The following is a 16956-nucleotide window of genomic DNA, read 5'->3' as shown; positions in this document are numbered from 1 at the left end:
TTTTAACTGAAAACTATTAAATTGATTAAGGCTCGAACCGAACTATTTAAACCGTTAAGGCACAATTTCGCGGTTTGGTGTCAATTGGTAGAAAAGAAATTTGTCAATGCATTATTTCATGAGCAAACTCAATGTTGTGTATTCTTGTTGGCATGTGTGATTGCTTGGAAAGCGCATTTTTAAAGCCATACTTTTAGAGTCAAACCCAATATTTGTGTGTTTAGTTAGTGTATAACATCTCATTCTGTTGTGGAAAGTGGTCTCAAACTGAACTAAAAAGATAAGAACTTGTTAGTGTCCATAGTTTCCTTTGGTGGTGGAAAGTGAAATGCACAAATACTTTTTTAAGAGCAAGTCATTAATGTGAATGATCCTTAACTAGACGTTGAACTCGCAACCATAATGTTTCAAATCACAATTTTCGTCATTAGACCTAACAATCGGTAATGGTTCGGTTCACTTCGAGAGTGTGAAAACCAAACCGTTTAAAATTGTTGAAACTTGAACCAAAGCAAACCACGAACCTGTTTAAACCGAACCATTAAAAAATCCAAACCATTAAACTGTTAACACCACAATTGTGGTTCGGTTTTCAACTTAGGTCAATTTTTAATTTTTAATATTTATTTTTTCAAAAATTTAAAGATTTTCCTAAAATGTGAGAATTTGGCTTCAAAATGAAAAGCTTGCTTTAAAAAACATAAAAATAAATATAAATAAAGAAATAAAAAACCATAAAACCGTTTTAACTGTGGTTTCTAACTGTTGAAACCGAACCGAACCATTAAAAAAACTAGAACCAGAACCAGAACCATTTAAACCGTTAAGCCATTAAACCACAATTTCACAGTTTGGTTCGATTCAAACTGAACCGTTGCCGACTATTAATTAAACCATCACTTTTATGATAGATTGACCACCGTAAAATAATATGATCAACTTATTTATATAATGTAAACCAATGCTATGCTTGTAGACTTTGTTGTACATGTAATTGCTTGTTGTAACCAAGAAATTACATAGGTTGTGAGATTTTGGCTTACTTGGAAGATGTCAAAGTGGTTGCACACAAGGATATATATATATGTTCTCATAGTTAAAACGCTTCATTTTTTAAAAAGCTGAATTAATGATGACAATGTAAAGCCTTGTTAGTCACCTTTTGAAATGGACAACACTTTCAATGTCTTTCTTGTTGTCATGCCATTATAGTGAGATTCAATCATAAATATTTCATGAAAGCATAGAATTCAATAAAAGCGGTATTTTTGCCATCAATACACATTGATTGAATAGAAAAAAGTTGCCTTTTCTCGTCAATAATCCCTACATGAGTGTTTCATTTGCATGATTTAGTGGTTTACATATGGTGGCATTCCTAGTCTTGGCAAAATCTTAGTACTCCCACATTTTGTCAACGCTATTGAGGTCAAATCTACAGATGTTTATTGGCTTCTAGTGGGAATCATGTTGAACTAATCAAAGCTTTGAGTCTTCAATGATTCATGCTGAATTTACCAAAGCTTTGAGCCTTTGAGACAACTTTCATGTTGCAATAGCTTTATCATTCCATTCATTATGCTTACTAGTCTTCTTCCTTAAAAATGTGACAATGACTAAGCCTTCATCATAAACTTACATGTTCCATGTATTATTGCTTTGACCCTCCATGCATTATGCGTATTAGCACTCATCCTTAGAAATGTGATTGTGACAATATGTAAACCAGTTTTTTTCCAAAATAAACTCTCTTAAATCATCTCAATTAAAACAGTACAATCTTTTTATCATAAATAAATAATCTAGTCTTTGTTACTCTACGATCAATCCCATAACCTTAAGTTGCAACACACAAGATATAAGAGCACATCATTACAATGTTTAATACAAAGTTTCAGCTTTTGCCAACGCGCATGACTGATGGGAAACCTCAACATGGTGTAAAATAGCTTTATTTCATGCTCTTTCAAATACCAATGGCACAATGTATTACTCTGATTATTGCAACTATGCTTGCATTATCATGTCTGATTTCCTTGAATAAACACACCCACCTAGCCCCTTCATGATATTGTTTCACTCTCATTAGGGAGGCTTGGTTTATAGGTGGGGGGACTCCAGATAAAAACAAAACATTAATAACCACAACAAAATGAATTACTAGTGCACAATTATTCTGCATTTATGTGCAACTGTGTTCCTCTAATTTCATCTAATATAGTTTTGTAAATTGAAAACAGCAAAGATAAGATGCACCTTTTGTTTCTTCCGATCATGATATTATAGATAACTAATCAATGCCAGCTAGGTTAAGGCAATCTAATGGAATAGAGACACTGGAACTGAAAGTGTATATGTAGAAGTGCCGAGGAAGAATAATCCATGGTCTGGCGTACTGGTCGTAGTGAGCGATCTACTCACTTTGCACTTGGATGTAATAACAATATAAGGCTGCGAAAATCAGCATTATATGTAATCTCAAAATGATTGCTTTGATGTCTGATTGTTGAAGCTAATTCAAAGTCCTGTGCCGTGGCATAGTCGCGTCCAACTTTGCATTTAGGTCTTTCAACTGCAAGACACCAGAATATGATGGATGGTAAGTATGAGATATACATGTATAACTCGTAATAAATGCCGTATAGCTGTTGATCATCATCATCACAAACCTTAACCATGACAGCATTGGTGGAAGCAATGCTATCGGAAGACTCGACCTCATCTTTCAGAGTTTTCAACCTTAGTGTGGAAGCACAGTTTTGTTCCTTGAGCTAGGAAAAGGGAGAGAATCATTTCTTCAAAACCATTTACAACAAAGCAAAAGAAATTGGAATGCTAACATTAAAAATGACAGGAATATATTATCCGTGAGTAAATCATCCACACCATTTCAAGGGTTTCCTTCAGATTCTGCAATTCGTTCTTTTTTTCATTGATGATGGTCTTTCTACCAACAACTGTCACTCTGCAAGAGAAAGAAAACAAACACAAGACCAGACTAATATGTTAACAAATAAACAAATACATAAATAAAAGAAAACAATCCTTCTATGCAAGGAAAATGCCAATTTATTACCTATCAAAATAGTTTCATGATGAAGTCTTTAATTTCACACACGCACACATATATATGTATATATGTATGTATGTATGTATGTATGTATGTATGTATATATGTATATATGTATATATGTATATATGTATATACGTATGTATGTGTCTGTGTGTGTATCAGATGCTATTCAAGCAGAGTCTAACCCAGCATAAACAAAATGGCAATGCAAATCTAATCACCGAAATGATGAAATGAATGGATGTTCAGGAACAACACCTTTCCCTAACCTTTGTGCTATCTATTTCTTGGAGGAGAAAAGCTTCATCATCCAATGTTTCTGCTACCTGCAATCATGTTGATACTCACAAACGTGGCTAATGACTACATATATGTATATTTGCATGTATGTATTTATATACCCTTACATACCCTTGTCTCTTCACATATGTCATAAAACTCCTCCTGCAATCAAAATTATATATATAAACAATTGGATCAATTCCTCTAAAAACAAATAAAAACAAAGATATACTTTGTCCCAGAAACAAATGGAAAGTAACAGTGTGTATTATATTATTCACAACAGCATCTTGACAGCTTCCAACAACAATAACAAAATTTCCTGTTAAAATTTAAAACATGACGTTTTTATCACCTCTATATTCTTCTGTACACATAATACCATCTGTAATTCAAACAGCAACGATAATCAGATCAAGATGAAAACGTTGAAAGATCAGAGTTTACAAACCAAAGCTATGACTAGTTTCCAATAGCAATTAGGAACTTTTATGTTACCTGTGTGTAGAGCTTATACAAAGCATCTTGTTGGGAAGGCTTCAGAAAGGAAAGATGGTTCATAAACTCCTGTATAGACCATATACAGGAAAGATTAGTAAACAAGCTTCCATTAAAATTTCACATTTTTCAAATAGATTTGCACATACATCTCCAGTAGATCTCTACACACATTTCCATCTCCCCATTACATTTACACATCCGTTTCCATTAGATTTGTATATACAATTTCATTTTACCATTACATTTGCACATACATTCCCATTACATTTTTACAATCCATATCCATGAGGTTTGCCCAATACATCTCCGTTAGACTAGCACAGTACATGCAGGCTAGATTTGTGCATGGCATGTCCATTAGATTGATTTCTAACATACATTAAGCGGTATGAGCAACGACTGTACCTCTCGAGGGCAAGCGGTGAGCAACGAGTGAAGCGCGACAGAGAAAGCGAGCTTGAGGTCAGAGAAACGCCCACACTTCTCCATCTCCATCAATTTCTCTCTAGTATCCGTGGCCACTCGGTCTCCGCGCTCCCAATCCACGTCTGTGGATTGTCTCTCTGCTTCTGCTTCTGCTTCTACCTCTACCTCTCGAACAACTGTGTACTCAGAGAGAGACAGAGGGAAACAGAGAGAGAAAGGGAGCGGGATTTTCAAATTTAAACCATTCTTTTCCACAATTTATGATTCTGTCCGATTGCTTACTCTTTCTCTCTCTCTTTTTGTTCTTATTATCTCTTGAGTCTTTACTCTTCTTCTAGACTCCAAAAATTTAGCAGGCACATTGGCTCTTGCTGTTGGTGCTTCTCTTGATGCACCTCATTGACCCAAACTCTTCCCCTCTCTCATGATGACACACACTCTCGCCACACAAGATTGACTACAACTACACAATCTCGAAAAGACCATCAATAACAGCATAAAATAGATCCACTAATAATTGGTGCTACCAAGATTTTTTCGAAGATAGTTATGAGCCACGCTAAATGTTCACCCTAGATAGAGTTACAACATAGGTAATTGATGTAGTACAGCTCTACTCCTTTCATGAGGTTGGATGTGAATATGTGATCTCCTCTACATTGATATATGTTTAATGTGTCAGTGAGGCCAAAAGGCATGTGTCGATCAGTGAATGTACAAAACTCCATAGCAAAGGTTGTCTTATGTTGGTCTTATTGGTTACATCACATCAATGAAACTATAGGATTGTTCCCCAACGATTCATTCCAACAAGTTTCTGATGTAAAGGACTGGATAATTGTCTCATAGGAATGGAGAGCATCACTCCTTCCGGTAGAACTCCTTTTACGTCAATGTATAGCTCCAACAAAGGTGTCATTGAATTCCTTTCAAAAGCTTGTTAAACTATGCTCCTCGGGTAGAATTGAATGATTTGGATTGAAAATAAATCTAGGGTCTATGATGTCACCAAGGTTGAGATGTGGTTAGGCCATCAAACACTACTTTAGGTTATGCAGTGATGCAAATAATTTTGTGGAAGGTTCCACTCAACTTTCTGTAAATTAGAGTAAACTAGGTTTCATGTAGCAGGGAAGCAACTACCTATGTGTTGGTCACTTTACCATTGCATTAGCAATAATCCACATACTTTATGTGTGTCCTATAGTTTGCATCATGTGTGTTCCCATAGTTTGCTTGGATATCTATACAACAATTTACTATACTACTTATGTCTAGACACTCATATACACAAATAAACAAAGAAATAGTAATGAACCACCATATGAATGAAAGAGATGTGCTTGTTTATATTAGGACAAATAGATTCCTAAACTATCAATTACACTCAATATCACATGCACATATCTCTATGTTACATTGGCCAATATCATAGTTGTCTCTTGGATCACCATCTCATTGTTTAGCTTTAAAGTCACATACACGTTAATTGACCAAACAATAGCCTTCCTACTTAAGGTGTTTTTATTTTCTATTCTATAATTTATTCTCTACCTAATATACATTGTGGCCTTCAACCAGTGTACATACTCACTAGATGGCCTAATTTGACCCGCTATAGTAAGGACTACCCAATCTCTAAGCATTGCAAAACATTAACAAGGAACACCAACTTGATTCTTATAGCAATGTCATATCAAATCAATGTTGCAACTTGCATCTTTATGTAACAATCTTCACAATATTGTGATTTAACATCCTAGCATTCTGTCATTGCACAAAAAACTCTCTAGAATAACAGAACTTGACTAAGATATATCACATTGGACATTTTTTATCCTCTATTGATATAACTACTATATGGCTGATTCAACCATGTGAAGTAGAAGCGTGTGTCAACTTTATTTATCGAAAAGTACCAACACGTGTATTTCTCCATGAGTGCTCACTTGCATTATATTACTACCTCACCTACATAAGTGTTTTAATTCCCATTGCATCCTTGAGACAGCCTTGATGTTCGAACGATTGTTCTAGTGGTCTATTGACGAAATTGTGGTATGCCAACTCTTTTTCCCATTAATAGATATTATGCTTACAATCTCTCTTAGATACTTGGTTGAATCTGGACAAGCATTCACCCTCAAATGTGTGAGCAATTATCTATGTGAGCCTCATTGAGAATGCACTTTTGCATGGAAGAGAACTACACAAGTGAGAATTCTCAACATGCACTTCGAATGCATGAGAACCATGCAAATAATTTTCATATGCATGTATGCCCCTATTTCAAGCATCATCACCAATTGTGAACCATGTAGCGAAAACTCCTCTCTTAGCATACCATGAACACATTCCTGATTGTCATGTTTTCAAGAACCAGAGAAGAATTTTTCTAGAAAGAGAATTAACAAAGATTTGAAGACACTTCCATAAGTATTAGAACATTCTTTCACTGAAATCCGTTAGAGAAATCAGTGAGATCAACAGAACTCATAGTAGACCTCGCGAGTTTTGTGGCCATCATTCGAACATCTTTTGCATGCAATGCAGAGCATAACTAGCTCGCATTCCACATGCAAATATTCTTGGTTACTTATCATGCCATGATGCACCTTTGTTCACTATACTTTAAAAAAACAACTATGAAAACTTTCATGTTCAGAAATCAAATCATTGTCAGAAAACTTGGAAAGGTGGTGCCTCCATAACAGCTTTACTTAAATACATGTCAATCCCATATTCCCACACAGATAAGTATAGCAATGGTTTTGGCTCTGGCATTAGGTAACCAATTCCAGACTGCTCATTCTGCATTAGAGTTCATGGAGGAATATCCAAAACAAAACTATAAAATATGAAGATTGTGTGCTTGAGGTATAGCCTTGGAGCCTCCAGGCTCTTCCCATTTTTTAAGTCACATAAAATTTGCAGAACATAGTGGAAGGGCTATGTAAGAGTTCATTTTGACTAAAGGAACTGATGATCAATTTAGCTCAAAAGACCCAACAGTAAAGATGATAGAATTAAAGATGTAAGTACACAAAAGAACCCAAATAGAAAAAAAACATTGTGTAAATAGGTATACACTCGCTACATCTTAAGCTACTCTACAGATGGCACATTCTGTGCCCAGAGCATCCTGTAATACAGTGGGGAAAGAAAGATCTAATGTTGCTATCCCAACATTCTGTTCTCTGATAACATTCTGATATCTTTTCACAATGATAAACATTGATTGTATTTAGAGAGACCACACAGATGTTTCGATGCGATTTACAATTTTCTTCTTCGTTTTTTAGTTTGGACGTCCTATCAACGACCAAAATGGAATGAATTAAATGCCTCAAAAATTTTGGAATTTTTGTTTACAAAACCTGGTAGAAACATTGTTGTGATTCTTCAGTGGACAGCTTGCAATTGAATTTCCATTCCGTTTCGTTGAGCATTCTCCTGATGAGAAGATGTTGACGGAACATGATTAGAAGCTAGCAAGTCAGCAGTGTCCTCATCATCCTCAGTGTTGCCAAGAACCCATGCCCCTTTTATGAAGGCTGACCCAGAATTGTGTCTGGATGCTCGACATTCGAGATATACCGAAAGCAAAACAATGCATAGGAACCAACCAGTAAGAGCCCAGCCCAAACCCCTCATCTGCTCTCCCTCCGATGCATGGTCCAATTCGGATATACCAGTAAGAAGACTGATGAACCCTAAAGAAAGTGCAACCCTTCCACTGTATTTATGTATAAGTTGCCAGACTCTTCTCCGTGATGAAGGTTGCTCTCCTGCTCCTGGCTTCTCGGGTCGAAGAAAAGCATTCAAAAGCTGCCCACATACGACAAATATAGTTGTCAAACCAAGCTTTACATGCAATGATCCGGTGTGGAACTCCTTGATTTCTGCTACAGCGAAAAGCACACCTAGAAACATAACTGCAGTTCCTGAGTATTGGGCATACACGTGGATCTGGAACCACCCATCATTCTTCAAATGCTTCATATATCTTGCTGCAAGAACCCCCCCAGGGAAGAGCAATGCCCAAGCCACAAACATGATGAACCCATGGACAGCCAAAACAGGTCGTAGTTCTTGTTCTGCCTCGGATATCCCTTTTGTGAGGTAGATCGACATGTACTTGCTACTCTTTGATGAGTGCATGTTCCTATCAGTAAGTTGATCAGATTTCCACTGTGTTCCCATCGCCCAAACGACTTTCAATGGGATAGATGGATCGATAATGTTCTGGCATTCGTGGCGCCCAGTGCAACCTGGATCTAATGGCCGGCTAAACTGAAACGTCAACATGCCATTCTCATGTGCACATTGGACATTCTCAAGATTCTCCTTTGTGGGATGGATATTAGAAGCATCCCTGCCATCTATCCAATACGTACCCACGCTACATGCATCATTTTGGATCCAGCCCACATAAGCAAATGTATTCACCATCCTTTCTCCAAATCCTAAAGCAACATATCCACTTTTCTTCACACCTCTTACTGCAAATGAGATCCCGGATTCTGTCAGCATCCAGTACAACATCACCACCTGATCAGCCAGTAATGTACTGCTATTATACATGTCAGTTAGACCGCCATCAACAACCTGGATCTTCCAGCCCATTTTTTTCTGGTAGTATGACTGATAAAATACCTCATCAGGAGTGAAACGATCAGGTTTCCATGTCAACTTCCACGGATTTGCAAGCACTCCATGAGCGTCTTTCCCACCTGCAAAGATAGCAGTGTCATTGGTCGGTTCTCCTCCTACAGGATCTGAGGTGATATAAAAGGGCACATCATGTCCAGCCTGAATAGAGAAGGTAAATTCAACTCCCCTCTCAACCTTCAGCACTGGAGCCTCAATCTTATTTAAATAAATGACTTTGTCTGGATTTGGAGGGTTTGGGTAATGTGTTGCTGGCCCTACACTGACAACAATTTCCACACCCGTCTCTGCAAGGATGAGGTCAGGCTCATCTGAATTAGGGGCTTGTAGAGGGCCTATACACTTATTTGCTGAAGTGGATAGGTTTAATTTCAGATGTCCGTATGACATACCATGATTCTCAGGAAGGAACACGGGATGAAGGGTATCAGGAGATTTCAACAAACCCAATGCCCATATCACAGTCATTTCATTGGTCATGTTGATTGAGACATCATGAAGCTGGTCAGAACTTTTAAGTGGCCTTGCATATCGAATTAACGCCACACCATCTTGCCACTGACCATGAGAAAACTTCAATGCACCTGCGAGTTCATCCTCTTCGTTCCCACCATAAACTGAGTCAGGGCAAACGCCGACAGGATTCACATCCTTTGCCCATGTACATACACTATACCTGGTGATATAGTAATCATCAACAAATGCATTAGTATGGTTCTTGAAGCCTCCAATCACAACGTCAGCATTGAGCATGAAATGGCTTATTTTCCCAGGTTGAGACCAACCAAAAGCCATATAATGGGTATCCGGAACAGCAGCCTCAAGACCAATATCCACTGTTTCCGTGTCATTATTCAATGTCCACCGAAGCCTATAAATAGGGTCTAGAACTATACAGTTATCAAACATAGTGGGTTGCTTTGTTCCCCAGTAGATCCTTTTATTGTTCATTCCTTCAGCTGATGGAGCAGGGGCCAGAGCTGGAGGTAAAGATGGGGCTAAATCAGTATTACTCATGCCATATTCAGGAGGAAAATCGAGCAAAAGATGACCAAAATCAGCTTCAAATGCTTTATCCCAAACACCGAGTACACGAAAATCTTCCCAACTATAATTGGCTAGGTATACCACCATGGATTCAGAGTTGAAAGTCCTGTTGAGCTTGAAGTCAGAGACTACAAAACCACTAGTTAGATTGTCGAAACCTTCACCTTTCGATCCCCACCAATATACATCTTTACCAGAAATCAGATCAAACTTGGTTACTTCAAAGGAACAATCATCTAGAATCTCGATCTGACCTCTGAGTTGGTGTTGATGCATACTTAACTCCGCTGTAAAACCCACCAAGGGGCTATGTCTAGTGCAATTTTCAGAAGCACGGGTAGCTAGTATATTCTCGCAAACAATGAGAAGAAGAAGAAACCTTAGAATAGTAAAAATGGAAACCATCATCAAATGTGTTTGCTCTGTTCTGCTCTGTTACCTTCTTCCTTCCTTCCTTCCTTCCTCTGAGATCTGGAAGAGAAAAGAAGAATACGACGGGTATTTCAAATGAATCGAATCCAGGCCTGCGCGTGATCAGATCAAGGCCTAAGTTTTGATCAGATGAGGAAGGTCGCGCACGTTTCCAATTTAACAGGCGCTTGCGATCTACATTATAGGAGGGGGAACGAGAACGGATTCTAACTGTTGAGGCCGGAGGGAAGCGTAGTTGGGGGGTGGCTATGGAATCATGTCAGATTCTACTCGATGGCGATGGCGATGGCGATGGGGACGGGGATGGCGCAGAGAGCAGGACAGAGGAGAGCAGGGCAGCAGAAATCATGTGTATGGTTTTCCTTCATTTTCTAAGTCAATCAAAACATACGGAGAGAGAGAGAGAGAGAGAGAGAGAGAGAGAGAGAGAGACAAGAGAGTCGGAAATTGTTATGTGACCCGGTTTTGTCCCAGAGGGATGGTTTCTACTGACCCGCGACTCTTGAAGCCATCAATTGGTTCTCCCGTCCTGAGAATCTTCACGCCATCGATTGGTTCTGCCGACCCGTGAATCTTCACGCCATCGATCGATTCTGCCGCCCCGAGAATCTTCATGCCATCGATTGGTTCTGCTTGATATGCCAATCCTAACACCATCGATGTCCCAGTTGCACACTCCACTCCATGACCTGACTTCTCTAATCTGATTCAACTAGCCTACGAGCATCTAGTAACTAGGGAGAAATGAATGCGCCATCGATCGGTTTTACCAGCCTGTGAATCTTCAAGCCATCGATTGATTTTGCTAACTCGAGAATCGTCATGCCATTGATTGGTTATGCCTGACACACCAATCCCAATGCCATCGATGTCCCCGTTGTAGACTCCACTCTATAACCTGACTTCACTAATCTAATTCAACTAGCCTACGACCATCTAGTAACTAGGGAGAAATGAATGCATCAACTTGTTAGATAAAAAAATCTGCATAGCATCAAGTCTCGATCCCCAATCCCGCTAGGGTTGCGGAAAACATATCGTTTGTTACATGTGTGTGGTATAGTTTGTGCACTACTCGTGGATTAGCATGAATGGTAACTAATCAAAGAAATAAGGATGGGCTCATGCTAATCTCTTAACCATAACAAGTTAACAAGATGGAGTCACAAAGGTCCATGAGGCCAAGATTAGATCCTCAAATGCAAGAGTTCAAGTTCGAGTCTTGGTTGGTATACACCTAATGTATTTACCCTTCAATCTTTTTGGGCCAATGTGCTACCCTTGCAAGGCGGGGCTTTCAACACGATACCCTTTGTACCTAGACTTTTACTCCATACCTTTAACATAATGTTTTTCATCTTCATTATTTTTGAACAACAAAATAGTAACATCAAAAGCCAAGCCAAAATCATAAGGTTTCCTATTTCATGATGTGACCATCTTCAATGCTTCTTTCACAACCATTTAGAGGTTATTTTTGTTTGAGAAAAGGTAAGAATAAGTAGATAGTAGGAGAAAACAACTAAAATCTACATAGATCACTTTAAAAAATTTGTCACTAGAGTGTCAAATTTTGCATACATCTACAACGTGTCATGGCTCTAATTTCCTGACAGTTGTAGCCATTCCTATTACTTTTTTTGTTTAGTTAAGTACATTTTACGTTTTCAATGTTGTATCCAAGGATGTGGTACAAGAGTATTGAATTTAGTAAACATTGAGATTTACAAACTAGTTTCATAGCCTTGGATATTTATTTATTTTGTGCACTCCATTGTTTTATGTTTCATCAAACCAACCCAAGGACGCCAAATTGGTGGTACAAATTCCTTCCTCTTCCATGTTTAACAAATTCATAGTTTTGTTCCTTGATGAACACCATAATAATGACTTGACAAAGTATATGTAATGTGTTCAACAAATTATGGAATGATTGAATATTAATGAAACACAAGCATTTTTGAGGTGGAATTATGTCATACCTTCTTTTTTATTGCATAGCTTGTAGCTTGTGCTCCTCTCGTTTCTTATATGATATCATCTGTTTGATCAGATGTTGGTATTAGCTTTTGTATTACAATAGAGGTGAGATGAAATGTCTCCTTCTGTTTTCTATATGTACATTTCTCAAGTAACATACTAAGGTGTATCTTTCTTGTAAAAAAAAACAATAAAAATGTGGATGTAGATTAGAAGGACGTGTTTCATTTAAAACGTGTAGTAGTAATTGAACATGCCTCTTGTGTCACAAATGCAAACCTTAAGATCAAATTATAAGTTTTTAGGAATTCTAAAAATATTTGAGCAATAATGGCCACTTTCAACATCAGATCGAAGTTGATGATCTAGGGTCAGTTTAATAATATTGTGCTACAACGAACAAAAAGGTCAATATAAGACCTTCCCCTTTTTAAAGAGATAGCAACCCCAAAACACAAGAAAACCTTATTTATTCAAATAATCTTTATAAGTATGCATAGTTGTTTGAAATGATCATTTCCTTAATAGGTAAATAATAATGATACATCTTTCACATACCTTGCCAAATTATAAGTCTATCTATGGGCTTATGGAGGTTTTTGACGTTTCAAGAGAAGGATAGACTATTTTATTATGTCGGAGAACATTTTTACCACAGGAGTGTCACTCTAAGTTTGTTTAGGTACAGATCATGGTCGATTGATTTACCGTCCTCTCTTCACAATGAGTGAATTAATTTTGATGTGGCAACTTCCTTATTTCAACTTGCTCCAAGATGTTAACAAAACACTCATCGCAAAAAGTTATCCTACGATTCTTTTCCCAAAGAGCTATCAACACACTAACTCCAAAAGCTCCCTTCCATGAATATGAGCCAATGCCCTTATTTTATAGTTTTTTCATAGGAAAAGCATAAACTCATAACCAACTTTTCCGAAATGCAAAAGGAAAACACAAGTCCCATGCGTTATGGCTTAAAAATTGGTTTCATTTTATCTTAAAGTCATATCTTAGATATGTTTCTATGTAAAATGGCCAAGAAATCATGCTCTACAACTTCAAGTTTCCAATCAAAATGTCAATCAATAATCTTGGCATCCAAATTTTGACATATTCAAATCTATGTTGGAAGAAAGTAAAACTTCATTGCAATCAGAAAACCTCAAAATGATCCATCGATTGATGGGGCTATAAAATGTTGAAATGTGTTGTATGTTATGCCCCTAGATTATGGGGGTTTCAAAACCACAAGAAAACATAGTGGGGACACCAATTAGGACACAAATCATAGTTATATTTCATTATAATTGGGACAACCCACAATCCACCACTCAGAGTGTTGCGCTCTCCTAGAGAACACCTTCGATTACCCCTCCTAAGTAATCGGGTCAAGGTAGAGAGTCGAGATCACGATGTTCTACCGAGATCGTCAATCGGGTCGTTACATGGAATGTGACTTCCTGGGGCCCATGATCATTAGTTAGATTGTCCCACTTGGGGTAGGATCATGATCTGGGAATTAAGAAGGATACGCCGCGAGATCGGCCACAACCGATCAGTATTTACGTCCTTTACACAGGCCAAACTTATATATGAAAATAGATATAGACGAATCTAGACAAAACAGAACACCAAGATTACCCACAAAATATATGTATATATTTGATTAAAGTGTAGCTTACAAATACAATGTTCTACCGAGATCGTCAATCGGGTCGTTACATGGAATGTGACTTCCTGGGGCCCATGATCATTAGTTAGATTGTCCCACTTGGGGTAGGATCATGATCTGGGAATTAAGAAGGATACGCCGCGAGATCGGCCACAACCGATCAGTATTTACGTCCTTTACACAGGCCAAACTTATATATGAAAATAGATATAGACGAATCTAGACAAAACAGAACACCAAGATTACCCACAAAATATATGTATATATTTGATTAAAGTGTAGCTTACAAATACAAGTACCGAGTATATTCGGTAAACACTCACTCACTCTCTATTAGTCTATTCCTAACGTGATCCTGTAGATTCCTCTATGCTTCCCCTTCTGTGTTCGATAATCCCTGATAGAGCCAAGATGACAATGAGAGAATATGAGAGAGTGAGAGTGCATCTTAGAATCTAGGAATGGTTGCAAATGCGTAATACTCCTTATATAGGCTAAATATGACCATTGGGACTAGTTGTAGGGTGGTCCCTTAGGACTACCCATTGGGACTGGGTCCCTTGGCGAGTCCCAATCTAGATTGGGATTGTGTCCTAGTTGGGATAACCTAGAAACACCACCTTCACCCAAGTCCCATGGAGCTTGAGTCCCATCAAGCTCACAAGATATTCCCAAGCGCTTTCATGGCTTGGGTCTCTACCTTGACCTCTCTGAGTCATTCTTGATCCTCTTCTTGCGATCCCCTTGGGGGATTCCTTTGCCTTCTTTTCTTGCTCCTTGGTCAATCTCATTCTCATTCACCACTCTTGGTCCTTGGCTTGGTCACCTCGAGCTCAGTCTCTTGTCTCAAGGTTTCTTGAGGGGTCCCTTTGGTTTCGCCTCTTGTTCCTCTGCCTTGTTCTCAACCTCTTTTCCCAAGCCTTTTTTGTGTTCTTGTTCAACCACTATGGTTGAGTCCTTAATCCCAATTCTGACCTCGGTCTCAAAGGTCTTGCTTCACGGTTCCTTGGGAGATATCTTCTACCTTAGTCTTTTGCTCGACCTTCTCTACCTTGAGCTCTCATGCTAAGGCCTCCTATTCTCGCAACTTGATCGTTTCCACCTTGACCTCGATCTCGATCTCGATATTGATGTCAACCTCATCGGTTCCTTCCTCTTGTATCTCTTCCTCGATCTGGATCTCTTGCTTTGGGGACTCTTCCTCTTTTGCCTCTCGCTTGATCTCCTCAGTTGGTTCTTCTTTTGTTTCCATCTCAATCATGGTCTCCACTTGGGCTCTTGACTCTCGAGGGGAATCCCTTTCTCACCTAGGGTCTTTGTGGTGGGCGGCCTCCCCATCTCCCACTTGTTCTATGATCTTGATCGTTTCCTCCCAAGTTGACGGTTCCCATTTTCCACTTCCTCTCTCGCTGAGGGTTGCATTCCTTCAAGAAAGCCATCTAACATGTCACAATTATCAACATCCAACACCAAACTCATTATCCATTTATACTTAGAAATGTATAAATCAAGTTTCCCAAACTCATGCGATAAAATCTCCCATCCTTCACTCCCCCTTGAGGGCTCATCCCTTGAGATGAATTGCTAACTCAACATCTTCCCATTTCTGGAAGGGGCTTCTCCCGAAGGTACCATTCCTCGGTGTCGTCATGGAGAAATCTACTTGCTACTACCACCCAATCTTGTGGCCACACCTGACACCACTCCATGTGGTTCTCCAATCCATTTCTCTAGCACCGAGGACTCTCTTGGGGCACTATCTTGTAGCTTCCTTTGTGTGATTTTCCTCCTTGACCCACTTCTTGGTCTTCTTTGGCTTTTGCTCCTTCACTTGTTTCATCAAGATTTCCTCTAGTTGTGCAATCAAGATCTCCACTTCGCTCCCTCGCGTCCATGACATCTTGATCATGGCCCATTCCCGATCACCTCTCTTTCCATCTCATTCTCTTTCCTCGACCGCTTTCTTCTTCATTGGCATTGTTAAGCATATGGTACGCAACATACATGTTGTGAAGAAGAGTGCATCAACCATGGACACCGAGTGACTAATAAAGTCTACAAAAAAAGGAGTAGAAGGAAAGGCAAGCTAAGGAATTTAGCGTGAAATGACCACACTCATGATGTAAAAGCTATAAAAGCCACCTTGTGATGTCTTTTAAGTTTTTTCTGAATCTCCTTCTTTATAACTAAGAGCTCAAGAGAGATTAGCTAAAGTGTTTAGTGAATAAGCGCTAATCTCTGACTCTTGTTGGTGCTAGAACTCTTTGTATCAAGAGTAGTGTGGAAGAAACATATCATATTGTTTCTACTTGTTTTGTAAGTGGCTAAGAGAGTAAGGGAGAGAGTGTGAGAAAGAAACTAATGTAATACTGAGTTAGTAGCTCGGTTGTATTTGACAACTACCTCTGTTGGGAACTAAGGCCGTCAGTGTGGAACATCAACAACACCTTGAGATGAAGATCACTGAGAGTACAAGTGAAAGCAAGATCAAAGAACAAATTGAAAGAGAGAGAGAGAGAGAGAGAGGCACACAAAGCAATGATAGTTTTTATTGAGTGGTTATAGTACAATGGCGACAACAACTCTCTAACCATAGCAACCACAAACTAGGTTACGAAGCCCACTATATACTAACTGGGCTATGGCAACAACCCATTGACATATTTACAAAATTGTCCTAAATCTAGTTTTTCCACGATACAATGTGAATATGACCATTATAGACCAATATTCGACACTCCCCTGTAATGGGCATATACAACGAAAATCTGTAATAATTAAAGTAAATGGACAATACAGATTTGTACAAGGTTGTCAAACAAATCAGATTTTTGTTTGAGTCGATAATCTTCGAAAAACAGAAGGTCGAATT

At 38.6% G+C, this 16956-nt stretch overlaps 2 protein-coding genes across 2 annotated transcripts; both read right to left on the bottom strand.

Annotated features, from left to right (window-relative positions):
- Positions 1 to 1936: 1936 nt before the first annotated feature.
- EMB3006 (embryo defective 3006) lies at positions 1937 to 4490 on the bottom strand. Its single transcript, XM_087316371.1, has 8 exons — positions 4262 to 4490; positions 3854 to 3922; positions 3711 to 3740; positions 3485 to 3517; positions 3332 to 3399; positions 2887 to 2965; positions 2670 to 2771; positions 1937 to 2572 (listed from the first exon to the last, which is right to left on the bottom strand). The coding sequence occupies exons 1-8, from the start codon at positions 4349 to 4351 to the stop codon at positions 2513 to 2515; spliced, it is 531 nt and encodes a 176-aa protein (XP_087172497.1). The 5' UTR covers positions 4352 to 4490; the 3' UTR covers positions 1937 to 2512.
- Positions 4491 to 7330: 2840 nt separating this feature from the next.
- Positions 7331 to 10825, bottom strand: LOC147866012 (DOMON domain-containing protein / dopamine beta-monooxygenase N-terminal domain-containing protein). Its single transcript, XM_087316370.1, has one exon. The coding sequence runs from the start codon at positions 10406 to 10408 to the stop codon at positions 7685 to 7687; it is 2724 nt and encodes a 907-aa protein (XP_087172496.1). The 5' UTR covers positions 10409 to 10825; the 3' UTR covers positions 7331 to 7684.
- Between the last annotated feature and the right edge of the window lie 6131 nt (positions 10826 to 16956).

This window comes from Azolla caroliniana, unplaced genomic scaffold (assembly GCF_043228905.1).
Source record: "Azolla caroliniana isolate FFs.n. ecotype wild unplaced genomic scaffold, voAzoCaro1.0.p SCAF_3, whole genome shotgun sequence".
Lineage (NCBI taxonomy): Eukaryota > Viridiplantae > Streptophyta > Polypodiopsida > Salviniales > Salviniaceae > Azolla > Azolla caroliniana.
Note: the sequence above shows the minus strand (reverse complement) of the source record. Positions and strands in the feature narration are given on the sequence as shown.

What these genes read in the sequence shown, in the direction of transcription:
- EMB3006 (XM_087316371.1), bottom strand. Translation starts at nt 4,351, where the DNA reads ATGGAGATGGAGAAGTGTGGGCGTTTCTCTGACCTCAAGCTCGCTTTC. An exon ending in TCACCGCTTGCCCTCGAGAG is followed by an intron (nt 3,923 to 4,261) that starts GTACAGTCGTTG and finishes TGGTCTATACAG; the next exon opens with GAGTTTATGAACCATCTTTC. An exon ending in AGCACAAAGGTTAGGGAAAG is followed by an intron (nt 2,966 to 3,331) that starts GTGTTGTTCCTG and finishes TTTCTCTTGCAG; the next exon opens with AGTGACAGTTGTTGGTAGAA.
- LOC147866012 (XM_087316370.1), bottom strand. Translation starts at nt 10,408, where the DNA reads ATGATGGTTTCCATTTTTACTATTCTAAGGTTTCTTCTTCTTCTCATT.